At 42.9% G+C, this 15,437-nt stretch overlaps 1 protein-coding gene across 2 annotated transcripts in view; it reads left to right on the forward strand.

The window, feature by feature from the left end:
* Positions 1–13,933, forward strand: part of SNX31 (sorting nexin 31) — a 232,628-nt gene extending 218,695 nt beyond the window's left edge. For both annotated transcript variants that reach the window (XM_078685580.1, XM_078685581.1), the window contains exon 14: positions 13,462–13,933. In XM_078685580.1, coding sequence (XP_078541706.1) covers positions 13,462–13,557 — 96 coding nt within the window. In that variant the 3' untranslated portion in view covers positions 13,558–13,933. The remainder of the gene's footprint in view (positions 1–13,461) is intronic.
* The last annotated feature ends 1,504 nt before the right edge of the window (positions 13,934–15,437 follow it).

Here is a 15,437-nt window from a genome sequence, read left to right on the forward strand (position 1 = left end):
TTCCCACACCCGAGCAACAGCTGCCACGAACCCACTGCCACTGGGTCTTTGGCGTCCGCTGCACGTTCGCATGGGGCGGTGTTTTATGAGCTTCAGGCACGGTGACTAGTGCGCTGCCCTGAGAACCCTGCAGCCTCACCCAAAATGGCGCCCGCTACCCCGTCAGCCCTCCGGATCAATCAGCACACAGCCGTGCCGGACCGGGGCTAGGGGAGCGGGAAAGAGCGAGGGAGGCGATCAGCAAACAAGCAGGTAAAGTGCAGTTTTATTAAAAAAGCTAGTCTTTAAAATTACAATCTTTAAAAACCAGTAGTCAGGCAAAGATAATTACAAACAGATTCGCAGGGCATTCCCACACGAGAGCAACAGCTGCCACGAACCCACTGCCACTGGGTCTTTGGCGTCCACTTACAAAGTTATGTTGATTATGTATAGTTTGTTGGCAGAAAGTGTTGGGAAAAGGTGGATGAGTCCGAGCAAAGCCATTGTGAATCAGCAGGAGCAAATCTAGTCGCAAAATACATCAAAATTAACATAAGAAGAAAACACCTTTAGGATGACTTCATTAAATTCTAATGGCCTCAACAAAGGGAAAAAAGTGTCAAGAGTCGTGACTATTGAGCCTTTAGCCATCCCTGGTCTTGCTACAAGAAACTCGCTGGAAGAAATTCAAATTGAATGAAATTTGAATGTTTAACAGCTGTAAAAGTATTCATTTTATTCATTCACAGTGCCGCCACAGAGGGGTTTTCCAAGCAAATAGACATTAGTGTGCATTTTACCGGTACAAGTGGCAAAGGTAAATGGGTTTGGGCTAACTGACAGATATTCGGAAAAGCAAATAAAACCGTTGGCATGTATGGCTTGTTAGGTGATGGTTCACAACATTTAAATGACCTCCAAGTTTCCTTATCAGGCCTACAAGGAGACCTAGTATTTGGATGAGATTTCACTTTAACTCATGATCTGATATTATATACCTCAAATACAAATCTAAAATTAATAAAAATTCTGTCATTCACGCTCTTAAAACAGAGCTTCTTTTGCAAGACATTTTAAGTATTAACAGTCCCTAACAAAGGGAGTACACATGTCAAAGAGATTTAACTCCGCTCTCTGTATTAATTTGATTTTACCTGTGCAAAAAGTAATTGTAGCAAGGAATGTCTAGGAATAGTTTTCCTAGAGGTGACACTAGATTCTGCATAAATAGAAAGTCAGACTGGCAAAAGTATAAATTACTAATGATTGGATTTCACAAATCTGTTTATCAAAGAACTGTTTAACATCTATTTAAGCACTGTAAACCCAGAAAAGCCCTCCAAAGCTTTAACGACACATTAATAATAACTGAATTTATAAAACGCCTGGTTACACTAGACTAGTGTATCCCCGCGCTGCAAGACGGCTTTAACCAGAGCACCTCAGCTACTATTTCTTCCCACCCGCTCATTGCCTAGCCCCGGCCTACTCTTTGGGGAAGAGGTGAGTTTTCAGCTCTTTACGGAGTACCGGCTCTGACCTCTACAGCAGGACTCTCAGAGGGAGTTTGTTCCACTGTTGAGCTGCCAGGATACGAAAGGAGCGCCCTCCCATCCTTACTCTTCTGAAGTTCGGAACCTGAACCTGCCCCTTCCCGCTAGATCTCAACTGCCGGGTAGGATTGTATGGGGTTTGCAGGTTATGGAGATAGGTGGGCCCTTTCCCGTGTATGATTCGGTGACTAAAGCATAGGGCTTTAAACAGCACACGTTTCCTAATCGGAAGCCAGTGTAGTGTTTTCAGCGCTCTCTTCGAAGGGGCTCTCTCAGGCAACATCAAAACCAGACGTGCCGCTGCATTCTGAATGCGCTGCAGCCTCTGAGTGCACTTGGAATTAGCTCCCAGATAGAGAACATTCCCATAGTCCAGCATTGATGTTATTAAGGCATGGGCCATGGTTTTTCTGGCTGTCATTGGCAGTAAATCCAATGTCTTCCTGAGACCCCTCAGGATGCCAAAACAAGTGCCTGCCACCCGTCTTGTATGGTGCTCAAACAAGATCTTAGTATCGAGCCATACCCCCCCAGATTCCTAACTTGATTGCTAGGTGAGGGTAAAGGGCCCAGCGCCTGAGGCCAACATGCCGAGGTCCACACCGAAGGAGCCTTCCCCACAATCAGCACCTCCGTCTTATTTCGATTTAATTTGAGGCAATTATTCGCCACCCAAACCGCCAGTCCCTACAGACAAGTACTGAAATTGCTGGCGACTTGCTCCTCTGGCTGTGTCAAAGCCACAACCAGTTGAGTCTCGTCTGCATAAGACACGACTTCCACCCTGAATTTTTCCATGATCTCCGCCACTGGTGCTACATAGAGATTAAAAAGGGTTTGGCTGAGACTGGACCCTTGTGGCACCCCCTGTTTCAGGCTGATGTCTTTCGACCGATAGGGTCCCAGTGCCACTTGGAAACTGCGGTCTTGCAAAAAGGACTCCAGCCATTCTCACGCTTTACCCACCACTCATCCCCTTTTTAGACACTGCAGCAGCGTATGGTGAGCTGCAGTGTCAAATGCGGCACTTAAATCCAGCCGAATCAACACCGCTGTTTGACCTTCATCCACAAATTTCCGTAAGGTCTCTGTAGATAGAAGCAACACTGAATCTGTCGAATTGAGAGCAAACCTCATATCCAAGACTATTAATGCGAATAGGGAGGGGTAGAACATACTTTGGGATTAGAGTCCAAGATTGAGAATGCACAGATTTGTTTGCATGCCAAATCTGTGAAACACAAAAATTAATGAGAAGTGGCGAAGAACCAGTTATAGGAGCATTTTTACAGGTTTACAGTTGAATTTAATAACACTTGCTCAGCAGTGGTGTGACGAAAACGAGCACACTGGGAAATGATCAGCATGGCTGGCTAGATATCAACAAGATTTAAAACTTTAGCTTCAGAGAATGTGCAGCAAATATTTCTATGATATTATATCAAATATGTACAAAAGACCATGTCACTGAGGAGCAGGATATATTTAGATATTACAGGTACCCCTTTCCTTAATGTCTGCAGTGAAGCAGAAGGTATTATAGTTCAATGGAGCAGCCAAGGAGACTGAGGAAGTTATTTCTACTCTTCCAAATGATAAAGCATGCAACAAGGATAAAATCCCCTTCAAATTCTACAAGAATTTTTCTAAACTTGTTTAGACCTTTATTAAGCAATTAGTAAATCGTGTTGGATGGAGCAGCTTCTCCACTGTCATTTGTATAGAGATTATTATCACCGCTGTTTAAACAGCTAAACACTGGATAACTCCTGCATACCCATTCCAATTATGAAATAATCACTAAATTGACAGCTAACAGATTTACCAGGTGCTTGTTTTTGGAAGACCACTTCATACCAACACTTACCTTCTGTTGGGAACAATGCACTGCTACAGCATTTACTGGGTCCTTTTACTTTACCTTTCGTTCAATTCAATCAATTTGTCCTCCAATGGATCTTGCTCTGTTCTGAAAGGGGTTTGACATTCTGGGGAATTTGGCAGTTACCCAACAAGTACAAGGATTAGGATAACTATCGATAAACTCGAAATTAAGCTCATAAAGACAATTCTCAGAAAAATACCATAGATCTCAAATATGATCACAGCAACCTCATTTCTCTTTTTTTTTTTAAATATGTATGCGAGCAAGGATCATACAGACCAAAAGTTCAGTTAAAGCAATAAGGAATATTCACATCCAGGATTTGATGTTCAGAAACTTTCCCTTTGCAGTTGTATTCAGTGATAGGGTAATCAAATTATGAATGCACAATTACAAAAATTGATAAATCAGAATAGCGGAGTCGGATCAAATTTAGTTCATTTTGTTTATCCAGTTTAAATTGAAGTGATTGGCATTATAAAAATTAGCTTTCAGATTGAGTCAAGATTACATTGAATTGATGGATACCAAAGCTCAGGATTCAGGATAAGATAAAGAATCGGAGGAGGCTGTCTCTCAGCCGAGGGAGGCCACCAGGTGCACACAGCATATGCATCAGTCTGGATATGTAGTCAGGCAATCTTTTAGCAAATACTTTCAGGAGAGTTCAGCAAAGTTCCAAGTAGCCAGCCGAGCCAGGTAAGACTGAAGTCAGTTTTGGATGCCACCGTAATAGCAAGGGTCACTGCAGAACGACAGAAGTTCTCCCAAATTCCCTTAGGATAGGCAATTGTACTCTGTCAGTCTCCAGGGTGACCACTTTTTCAGGCTACTCAGTCTATTGATCAGTTTGTATGGGATGAGTGTGATGCGACAGCAAAAAAGGAACAACATAGAGAAGAATAGGTAGATCAATTACCCAGTTCCTTAATTTATTCAATAATGCGACACATCGAACAATGGCACATTGAGGAAAAGACATGGTAGGTTCAAAAGGGCACTTTCCCAGGCAGCTGTTCTGAATTGTAGCAACATTTGTAACAAGTGCTCTGCACAGTACTGGTAATAGTGTGGAATGTTCTCATATGCTTTGATTATAGCAGTCCACTAGTTCACTTGAAGAATGAGGCCTAAATGAATTTAAGCTAATGTACTGCAAAGTGATATTAATGGTGGATCATACATTTGAGTAAAACAAAAGCATATACGTTCAAATACACCATTGATACACTAATAATCATTTCAATCTAGTGAACATTAGTACATGTAAGTATAAGGTACTCATACATTTTGAAAATCTCAACATGTACATACAACTAATATTTTGTCTAAACATTTTTGTTTGTGATCTAAATTAATAGATATATGAAATACATTAGAGATTTCATGAAAGCATAGTTAATTTTTGATAGTGCAACAGCAACTTTTCTTGTCATTTCAGCGTACACATTACATGAAATGACATTTTTCACAAATTTTTATACAAAACCAAGTTAATAAACCTTCATTTCAATTTAGTCTTAGTAATGTTCACACTCGTATATGAATATCAAGTTGATTAGCAATAATTCCATAACGTTAGAATTTACTGCATTTTTCTAGCATGTTAATAAAATGAGATTTTTTCATTAATAAAATCTCAACTATATTATTTGAATTAATGTCTAATCTACCTTCTGCATGCTTTTACGATGCAGTAACATATTTTCACATGTTATGTATTCTATCGTAACGTGTAATTTGCACACGTTTTCTCTCAAAAAGGTGTCATAGAGCATTTCTGTATCATCAACACCTTCAAGCAGCAAAGATCAGTGCTGAAATAATACTGCTAGATGCATGAAAAACCTTGTGAACTGGTAAACACTATTTAGAATTGTACACCCATTTGCATACCCTCCATCACCCTAGCTGACAAGTTTAATCACTATTATATATATTAACTTTCATGCCAAGATCCTGATCTATAGTGCTGTAGTCTGCACCATTAAATTAGTTGAGACACCACACGAGAAGTTTGATGTCTCCTATAGTGTTTGCCTTAATTATCGAACCATTGGCGATAATGATCCTGGCTAGTATTGGGATTTAACCTCTAAATAATTTTTCAAAACGTAAGCTCTTTGCTAATGACATTGCATTAAATCTAAAACCCGACAGGGAAAACTTCATTTCTGCATTATGTTTAACAGATGTATTTTCAAATGTTACAAAATCAACCATTCGATACTGAGGAGTCTCATTCAATTGCAGTATCAATCCTATTGAGCGTTATTAAAAACTTGTATCGTGGCTGAAAAACGCTAAATTGTTGGGGAGGATGAGGGGGTGGTGAGGGGGGGCGAGCACTTTGCCAGGGCGGGTTATGGTTCCCAGTCTGGCCCTGGGGGTCAAGGGTGATACCTAGGGACTTTACCGAGTCCGTTGGCTTGAGGGTGCCATTGAGGACGTTGACCGCTTTAAGCCATTCTTTGATTTTTTTTTTTTTTGTCTCTGTTGGAGATGAGTAGAACTTCAGTTTTCTCTTGATTAAGTTTAAGATGGTTCAGTGAGAGCCTTTGTTGGACCTCTTTGAGCGTGCCATTTAGTTTGTGTATGTCGTCCATGGAGGTGGTTTCCAGATAAAGCTGCGTGTCATCCGCATAGAGGTGGATGGGGATGTTGGAATTCCTGAGTAGTGTGGTGAGGGGTTCCATGTAGATGTTGAAGAGTTGGGGAGAGAGTACTGACCCTTGTGGGACTCCTCTGATGACGGGTAGTGGGTCGGATTCAAAGTTTTTAATTTTTATTCTTTGCGAGCGGTTGTGTAGAAAGGAGGAGAACCAGTTTAGGACCGTCATTTCAATGCCCACTCTTTCTTGAAGGACTTTGAGGAGCAGGGTGTGATCAACTGTATCGAAAGCAGCCGATAAGTCTAGGAGAATGAGAAGGCAGCATTGGTCTGAGTCAAGTGATTTGTGTAGATCGTCTGACGTTTAGGATTGCGGTTTCAGTGCTGCATCCCTTTCTGAATCCTGATTGGTTCGGGTCTAGGAGCTTGATGTTCTCCAAGTGTTTGGTTAACTGTGGGAGAACACATCTTTCCAGAATGTTAGATAAGAGAGGTAGGTTTGACACAGGTCTAAAGTTGTTCATATCCTCTGTGTCCAGCCCTTGTTTTTTTAGTAGTGGCGTGACTTGGCAGACCTTGAGGCAGTCAGGGATAGTTCCCTAGCTTAGAGAGCTGTTGATGATCTTGCACCAAATTGGAGCTAGGATAAGCTTCAAGTCTTTGGCCAAGTTCATAGGCAGCTGATCTGGGGTGTGGGATGACGGTTTGGCGTTGGCGAACAGATTGACTATCTCTGTTTCCTGAATGGGAGTGAAGACGGACCAGTGAGTGGGTGGGTTCACTGGGGTGCTGACCATCATTGCTGGCGTCTTGGTCTCCCTATGAGAGGAGGGATTTGTGCTGAGAGAGAGATCAATCTTGGTGATTTTTTTGTTGAAAAAGCTGGCAAAGTTGTCGCATTGTTCTTTGGAGGCCACTAACTCTGAGGTATTCGGTTTGGCTTCTGATGATGTTAAAGAGTTCTTTGGGTCGGTTTTTTGCATTGTCTAGAGCGGAGCAGAAGAAAGATGTATTTTTGTTCTTGATGTGCTTATTGTAGTTTCTGCGTGCTGGCTTGAATTGATCACGGTGGAGGGAGGAGGGACTGCTCTCCAGATTCTTTCTAGGGATCTAAGATGTCTTCTTTCATCATTGATGTCAGAGGTGAACCAAGATCTGTAGGGGGTGCTTCTGGTTTTTTTTAGGTTCAAGGGCGTCAGGCGGTCTAAGGTGGACGTCATGTTGGAATGGTAGAGCGAGGTGAGCGCTGTGGTTGAGAGGTGCTCCGTCGTGCTCGGGAGGAGCGTGCTTAGTTCTTCCTCAAGGTTGTCCTTAAACCAAAGAGAGGGGCTCAATGTAATCCAAAGGGAAATAGAGCTCCAATATACCGTTAAGTTGAAAAAAGTATTTTCCTTTTGGGAGATCAAGCGATCTCAAATTCAAACAATCACCTCATTCAGTCAAACTCTCTCACTCAATTCCAAACTGTCAACTTATTGTTTGGGAAATACTCAACAAAAGAAAAAACCTAATTTATAAAAATATACACTTTTATTTTCAATAAAAAGACATGAATCCATATACAATATCATTAAAACCCTACACAAAACGTTAAAAACCACCTAAAGTGGAATGGGAGAAATATAGGACAAGACAATGCACTTTACCATGCTGTAGAAATGTTACAAACCGGCAAAAGGAAAAAATAACAGTAGTTGAATTGTAATATTGTGAACTGGTGAAAGTCATTCATCATGCAAACAATTTAGAGTAGAGGGCACAAGAAAGAGACTGGTGTTTCTGTTTATTTTTGTCTAAATAGTATGTAAAAGTTTAACATCAAACAGTTTGCTAAAAATAATGTTTTATGTGCTTTAGGTGAAATACTGACTGTGGAGAAAGCTATACACACTGTCCTGAGGAAGGAGGCTATAATCATCATAAGCTTCCGAAACGCGTCGACGCACTACATAAGGGTTAAATTTGGAGTTGTCAGCTAAGAGTTGGGTATAAGGAAAATATTTCTCCCCAAGGTTGTCAACAGAGTGTCCAAATTAACAACACTAAACACAAAGTGCATTGTCTTGTCCTATATTTCTCCCATTCCACTTTAGGTGGTTTTAAACGTTTTGTGTAGGGTTTTAATGATATTGTATATGGATTCATGTCTTTTTATTGAAAATAAAAGTGTATATTTTTATAAATTAAGTTTTTTCTTTTGTTGAGTATTTCCCAAACAATAAGTTGACAGTTTGGAATTGAGTGAGAGAGTTTGACTGAATGAGGTGATTGTTTGAATTTGAGATCGCTTGATCTCCCAAAAGGAAAAAACTTTTTTTCAACTTCCTCAAGGTTGGCCCGCGGGACTTGAGTAGCGTTCCTGACCCATTTGGGAGGAGCTTGTTTTGTGGGTTGAGTTTGGGCTGGTTGGTTGATGTGGAAAAGAATAATGTGGTGATCTGACCAGTCTACTGGAATAATATAGTCAATAGTGATGGTCTTTCTGTTCGAAATGATTGCGTCCAGTATCACTCCTCTGTGGTGCGTTTCTTCTGACCAGTGTTGTATCAGATCATTTTCTAGCAGGAGGCTGTTGAGAGATTGAGTGAGCGGGTTATTCGTTTTGTTCCATCTTATATTGAGATCGCCCAGGATTATGCTGTTGGCGTTGTTGAGCGCGCAGTGGGTGATTAAGTCAGAGAGCTGTGCTCCGAATTCCTTGGAATTGCCTGGAGGGTGGTACAAGAGATGGCAGAGTATTGATCTGTTCGCGCTTCATTTGATGTTGATTGAGCTATACAGGCACGGTGAGCTTTCCGTGATAGGGAAGATACTTTTATGAATGATAGCTAAGCCTCCGCCTCTCTGCTTATGTCGGTCTTTGTGGGTTATTGAAAATCCGGGCGGCACCAGCAAGTCCATGATTGGGTCGGACAAGGTGTTGAGCCAGGTTTCCGTTATGAAAGCTACATCAAGGTAATGGGAGAGGATAGTTTCTGCTAATTCTGTTGCATGTTTGGAAGCAGATCTGCTGTTAATGATCATGCATTTGATGAGGGGTTCTTCATCGGACCTCAACTTGCTGGGTTGGGCACTAGTTAGGGAGGTTAGGTGTGCCGGGGGTCTAGGGATTCTAGGGGGGTGATGTTCCCTACCCACTCCTGTAATTACTTGAATCGAGTACTTGGTGAGCAGTTCAACGGGGTCCTGTGTTAAGGCAAGTGGAGTCCCTCTCTGTGAAGGCTGTACGGTGATGTGATCGGGGTTAGCGGGGTGGTCATAAGATGAGGCGAGTGTGGTCGCTTCGTGTGGGGAAAGGGTGGGTTTAGTTCTTCTCGGTCTGTCTGCTTGCATCTCTGTTTCTGGTTTAGTGACGGGCGGAAGAGATCTGGGGGTAGCGGGGGTCAAGTTAGGGGGAGGCGATTTGCTCATTCTGGGAAGGGTGGGGGTAGGGGGGGCTGCGGGCTGTTGGGTGGGCAAACTAATTTTAGCTAGGGAGGATAGGGTTTCGTTCAGGCTTCGGACCAGGGTTTCGAGCTGAGCTTCCAGAAGGTTGACGCGATGCGACAGGTTATTTGAGTGGGTGGGAGGGGGAAGGTGGGTGGTGCTCTGCGCTGGGGAGGAGTGTGCGGTCCTGTCTTGTTGGGAGATGGTGGGCAAGACGCATGGATCGTTGTTTCTAATAGCGTTCAGTGGAGGCGGGGGCACTATTTCTGGTTTCACGCTGAGCTTCAAGAAGGCTGAGGCGATGAGACAGGTTATTTGTGCGGGTGGGAGGGGGAAGAATGCTGGTGCTCTGTGCTGGGGAGGAGTTTGCGGTCCCGTCCTGTTGGATGTAGGTGGGCGAACCGCAAGTATTGTTATTTCTAGTGGGGTTCCGGGGAAGTTGGAGAGCTATCTCTGGCCGGGTGCCTGGCTGCGCTATTGGTGGTTGTGGGGGCAGACGTGGAGCCGTTGTGAATGGGAGTGGGGCTCCTCTCTGGTGTGCTGACTATGATTGGTGGTGGGGTAGGGTTGGGTGGCGGATGGAACCTTTGTTGCGGGGGATGGTTGGCGGTAGATGCCGTTGGAAGGCGGGGGAGGGGTTTGGGGCTTGGGGCGTGCGGGGTCCTATGTCTTGATGGGTGTTGGTGTTTACCCAGGTGGGATGTCCGCGCGTGTGGTGTGATACGAGAGGTTGTCATCTTCAGCGAGAGGAGAAAGGAGTTAAAGAACTCGAGGTTCTCGTTTTTGTGTCAGGATGGTGCCATTCTCGAAAATGGATATGGAGATGCAGCCGGTAAGGGTCTGGTCTTTCTGTAGGGAGATAGTTAGTTTACGGCTGTGAGCTGTGATGGTGGTTTTGGAGACTAGGAGGTGTGAGTTGAGGATGTTGACCCAGTGGTCGAGCCGTATCATATTCTTTCCGGTTTTGTGAAACACAAACTGTAAGTGCTTATGAAGTGACAATTTTAATAGTGTGTAGTCACATTATCCAAAAACATTTTTTTTTTTAATTAAAAAAACAAGAAATGTTTCATTTTAAGCTTCCAGGCTGAGCTACGCAGGCTGGTTAAGCAGTAAACCAACTGTGGGTTGAGGTTCTGCTGTGAAGCAGCCTGCCACTTCACACCTCTTCAGTAGCTGCACTGGAAAAGAAGTATAAGAAACGAAACACTGGACCATCTTTCTTTTTGATATATAATATACGTTTCAACATATCGGCACGTGACACAGTGCACAGACCGTGAGATTGTACATATAATAGTGGATCATTAGCTGTACATATTTCAACATTAATGTTCAATCATCCTCACCCCGAACAGAACAAAAACATGTCCCTCCACTAATGTGGCCAGTCATTCCCACATTTGAAATTCAGCAATATACTAGTCTACACTCCTATACTCTGCCATCACATGTGGGTAAGTATGACTAACTTACACTGTGAATAAACCCTGTTTAGTTTTCTGTTCAACAACAGAGAAAGTGTGCCAGTGAATGTGCTCTTCAGCACCCCAGATCTCTCGTGTGAAGATTCCAAACCAGATTCAAGTATCACTATCCAATGAGCTGCCAGCATTTGTTTCCAGAAGCCCTGCTGCTCCTCATTGCGGAGCGCTGTTTCTTCTGCTACAGTCTTCTTCTCTACTTCCTTTTCCACCTACTGTGAGGTGGCCCCTCTGAGGACCCACCCCAGCGATGTCTTGTACTGACTCCAGACAGGGATGGCAAGCAGATGAACACCAGCAGTATAACAAATGGGTGCAGTAGGAAATAGCTTTACTGTTCAGTAGTACAAAAAATAACAGCTTGTGCATGAGAAATGGAAGCTGTGTAATGCATCAGTATAAATATTTGGCGTTTACATAACAAAGTTCCTAATACATTGGACAGCTGTCAATATTGTGCAAATACACTGAAGCAATAATCACAACTCTTTCAGGCTACCAGTGACTCAACTGTTCACTCTACTTAGTGCAAAAGTTGATGGTGTTCTGCTTAAGTGATCCATGGTTCCTGTTCCTATTCAGAGAGAAATCAACCCCCCAGTGTGCAGATGATCGTCAAAGGCTGGCTCACTTCTTTCTTGGCCGACCAGTCGCAGCAGGTCTGGCTTCCACCTTGTGTCTCAGCATCCCAGCCAGTAGTTACAGGTGTCCCGCAGGGGTCGTCCCTTAGCCCCTTGCTCTACATCTGTCACCCCGCTGATATATTTAGCGGAGGAGCTTGGGGCTAAGGTGATTGCCTATCGGATGACACTCAGCTGCTGTTTACCTGGGAGGGCGATGATGCAGAGGTTTGCTCTGCCCAGCACTGCCTGCTCTCGATATTTCACTGGTTGGCTCAGGCTCAGCTGAAGGGTAATGAGGAGAAATCCAAAATACTTCTCTATGGTAAATTTCGGCCTAACTTTAGAGAGTTATTATGGCCCGCGGGGTTTCCCCTGCCCTGTATGTCAGACACTGCTGTAAAAAATCTGGGCGTTTGGTTTGAGGAGAACCTAACCTTTGCCACCCAGATTAGGAAACTGGCGGGGTCTTGTTTTGGCATTTTGAAAACCTTGAGGAAGTTTCTACCTCTTCTCAAAGGATGCGAGGGAAACTGTGTTCCGGGCGCAGATCCTTTCTCGCCTGGGCTATGCTATTGCACTGTATGTCGGGACCCCTGGTTATTTGGTGAAGAAGCTCCAGGTGGTGCAGGATTCTCTGGCCCGCCTCCTCCTGGATCTTCCCAGAAGGAGTAGTGTGCGCCTTCATTTGCACATCCTGCATTGGCTTCCTATGGAGATGCGGATTAAATTTAAGGTCTTGTCAATTGCCCATTCTGCCTTGTACGGTCGGGGATCCAGCTACTTACAGAAGAGGTTCTCTTTTTATACACCATCAAGACAGTTGCGTTCCGACTCCCATCTGTTGGTTCAGATCCCCCGTTTTATCCGTCAAAGGCGGGCAGTTGCTCCCTAGTTCAGAAGGCGTCTATTGGTTGGAACGCATTGCCTTTGGCTATATGTAGTGTTCAAGATTCCCGGATCTTCAAGAAAAAGCTGAAAACATTCCTGTTTTATTCCCTAGAGCTACGATTTGTTTCGCGCCGGGACACTCTTTGGAGTAGCTGCGCGCGCTACAAATGCATTTAACAATAACCATAACAAAGGGATAGCCAAGCTATTCACTGCCACATTTAGGTTTGCAGGATACAGCTTGTAAAAAGAGATGTTTTTCTATTCCATCTCCTTTGCTTTTTAAAGAGATTTATTTTGACCAAGAGTATTCTAGCATTACTGCCCCCAGGTCAGAGCTCACATTTGCTCTTTAAAGCTTTAGAAATAATTTCTTAATCTGTATCATAGTAGCCATAGTGACTGGATTTTTGATAACATGCAATCATATCTCTGGACAATTTACCTCCTAACACTTCACCAGGGGGTATCTCCATAGGTACTATTTTGTATGATTTTGTAAGATTCCCCTGTTACATGTCCTCAGGAAAACTAGCAATTTTTACGCTGCTCCTCATTGACTAATTTCCTGCCTCTCAAGTCTGGAATTGGCTTTCTTCATACGCCTGACAGCTTTCCGCCACCTTCAAGAGATACAATATATCTTCTGATTTTCAACGATGTTCTTACAAGGTTCTTGTTCTCCTTGTTTATGTTCTCATTTTTTTTAAAGTCTGCCTTCTTTGCAGTGGCCCTATCTGTTATCATTTGAGTCTTGCTAATTCTCTGTGGTTTGGTCAGGGTGTCGTTTGTTGGTGATTAAATGACGGAAGAGTACTGCAAAAGTGTAAGCAGAGACAGATGCTTAGAGTAAGTTAGGTGTTTGGCTGTTAGATTACCATGCTGGTGGCTTTCAATTCTAGAATCAGGATAAAATCTTGTATTGTGATTTAGCTGCTTTTTTATTCCTGATCCATTTTTGTAAAGGCGTCTTTTGTTGTTGATATTTTGTTTTCATAATTATTTGCAGGTGGTTCCTTTCAGAAAAAATACAGAAAAAGTCAGGATCTCATGGGTGCGAAATATAAACAGCACCTTCCCTGAGACAGGAGAAGACGGCCTATAATGTCTCATATCTTGTGTTTTTTACAAGTCTATTCAAGACAACCTCTTGAATTATACTCTGCAGCCAAGGTTTCTTGGATGTTCTGGATCCACACATCCTTCCTGTTTGGTGAACAGTTTGAGGGAAGCAGTGAAGACTCCTCCGTGCAACTGTATAATTCCATAAAGATATGCCTTCTCTGTGTTTTACAGACATCAAAGAATTTCTGGGAGTCAAATCACAGAGGGACTGGAACTCCTTTCGAGATCATTTGATGTATATACCACCATTTTTAGTGTTGCAGGACAAATGCTGATTGTTATTTACTTGTAAGTGAAGGTTAGTATTTTAAGTTTGTGTTTTCTTCAATGTCCAAAGAAATTATTCTTTTGGGATTTGATTTTACATTAACATTCTAGAGGAATGAATCCCCCACTTAGATTTATGTAACCTGTTTGAGCAAATTCTGTAGCAGACACTGCCTTCCAACACTGTAGGCCTCACAATATTGAGTAAAGAGCCTATCTTCAGTGACAGATTTAAAAAAAGCTGATTAGCAGCACGCGCAAGATTGATATTTCTGTAATCAAAGTGGAAATTGTTGCGAGTCAGATGGCAAGAAGAAATAAAATCCTGTTTAGGCCTGTCACTACGTCCAACAATTGAGTTTTAGAAGCCAATTGTACCCAGCTTTGCTGAAACCAGAAATCTGTTTGTGATCTAGCAGGTGCTCTTTAGGCAAGTTAAACTTTGGCTTAACCAGATGGATATCCTTTTAAATCCCCGGAACGTAAATTCAATTCTCGCTTGCCAGTCAAGGCAGACTTCCAATTTATGCATTTCACAAACCAGTGTAATCATCTTTACTTTTAATCGGGCAGCCAACTAAGTAGGTGAACCAAAAGCAAACTTCATGGAGTTGATTAAAAAAAGACAGACCACCACTGTCCCAATCATGGAAACCGTGCTTAATCATGTCCCGCAACCTAGCTCCCAAGTTTAAAGAAGCAATGTGAAGGGAATGTTGGTCAGTTTGGTGGCTGACAGTCAAGTGAATGGCAAAGACCAGAATCTCAATCTTTGAGCTTATATCTTTGACTGTTTTTACTGACTGGTCCTTGAGTCATTAGGCCCTGCTATGATTTGCAACTTGTCCTAGGGATACGTACATAAAACAGCATGCCATATGCCCACGTCAAAAAATATGCTGTGTTCTTGTCGAAGTTGCAGTATGCATTTCTGTACATATTTAACTAAGAACCACATTGAACTCCACTGTGACCTGCTCTACGCATCTCAGGAGTAAAACTGTCCCACTTTGACTTGTTGTTTGTGATCATACCTGAGGCTCTGTTGACTCGAGACTCTCTGGGAGTGTTATGTTTAAGAAGAAAAATGGGCCAGGACTCTCCAGTGGCCCTTCTCAACGAAAGAAATGTGAAATGTATATGGAAGAAAAGAAGCTGGGAAAAGAACTACTCTCTTCACTGGCCCAAATTTGTATCCACATAAGCTTCTCCTCAACATCACAATTAAGAAGAAAAGAAGTGGGGGTTATATTTCTTCAAGTTAAAGTGAGCTAAGCTTGTTCATTATATATTCTATGCTTCTACATTGTATTTGTTCCATGTGCTTCATTAAATATTTTGCAGGAAATTGCACAAAGTGGCAGCCAGCATGGATCTCGGGTGGTGAGGTGCGGTGGAGGGCTCTTGCTGCCAGGTGTAAGGAGATATAATTGGGAGGGGAAAAAAAGAAAATTGCTTACCTCCTTGCCGCTCTGTCCCACGTCTCTCCTCTGGAAACAGGAAGCAGCCGGGCTCCAATCACAACGCTCTAAACTAATCACAACGCTGCAATGCAGGGTTGAGATTTGTCTGAGTGCCATTGTTTGGCGCTCA

This window comes from Lissotriton helveticus, chromosome 4_1 (genome assembly GCF_964261635.1).
Source record: "Lissotriton helveticus chromosome 4_1, aLisHel1.1, whole genome shotgun sequence".
Classification (NCBI taxonomy): Eukaryota; Metazoa; Chordata; class Amphibia; order Caudata; family Salamandridae; genus Lissotriton; species Lissotriton helveticus.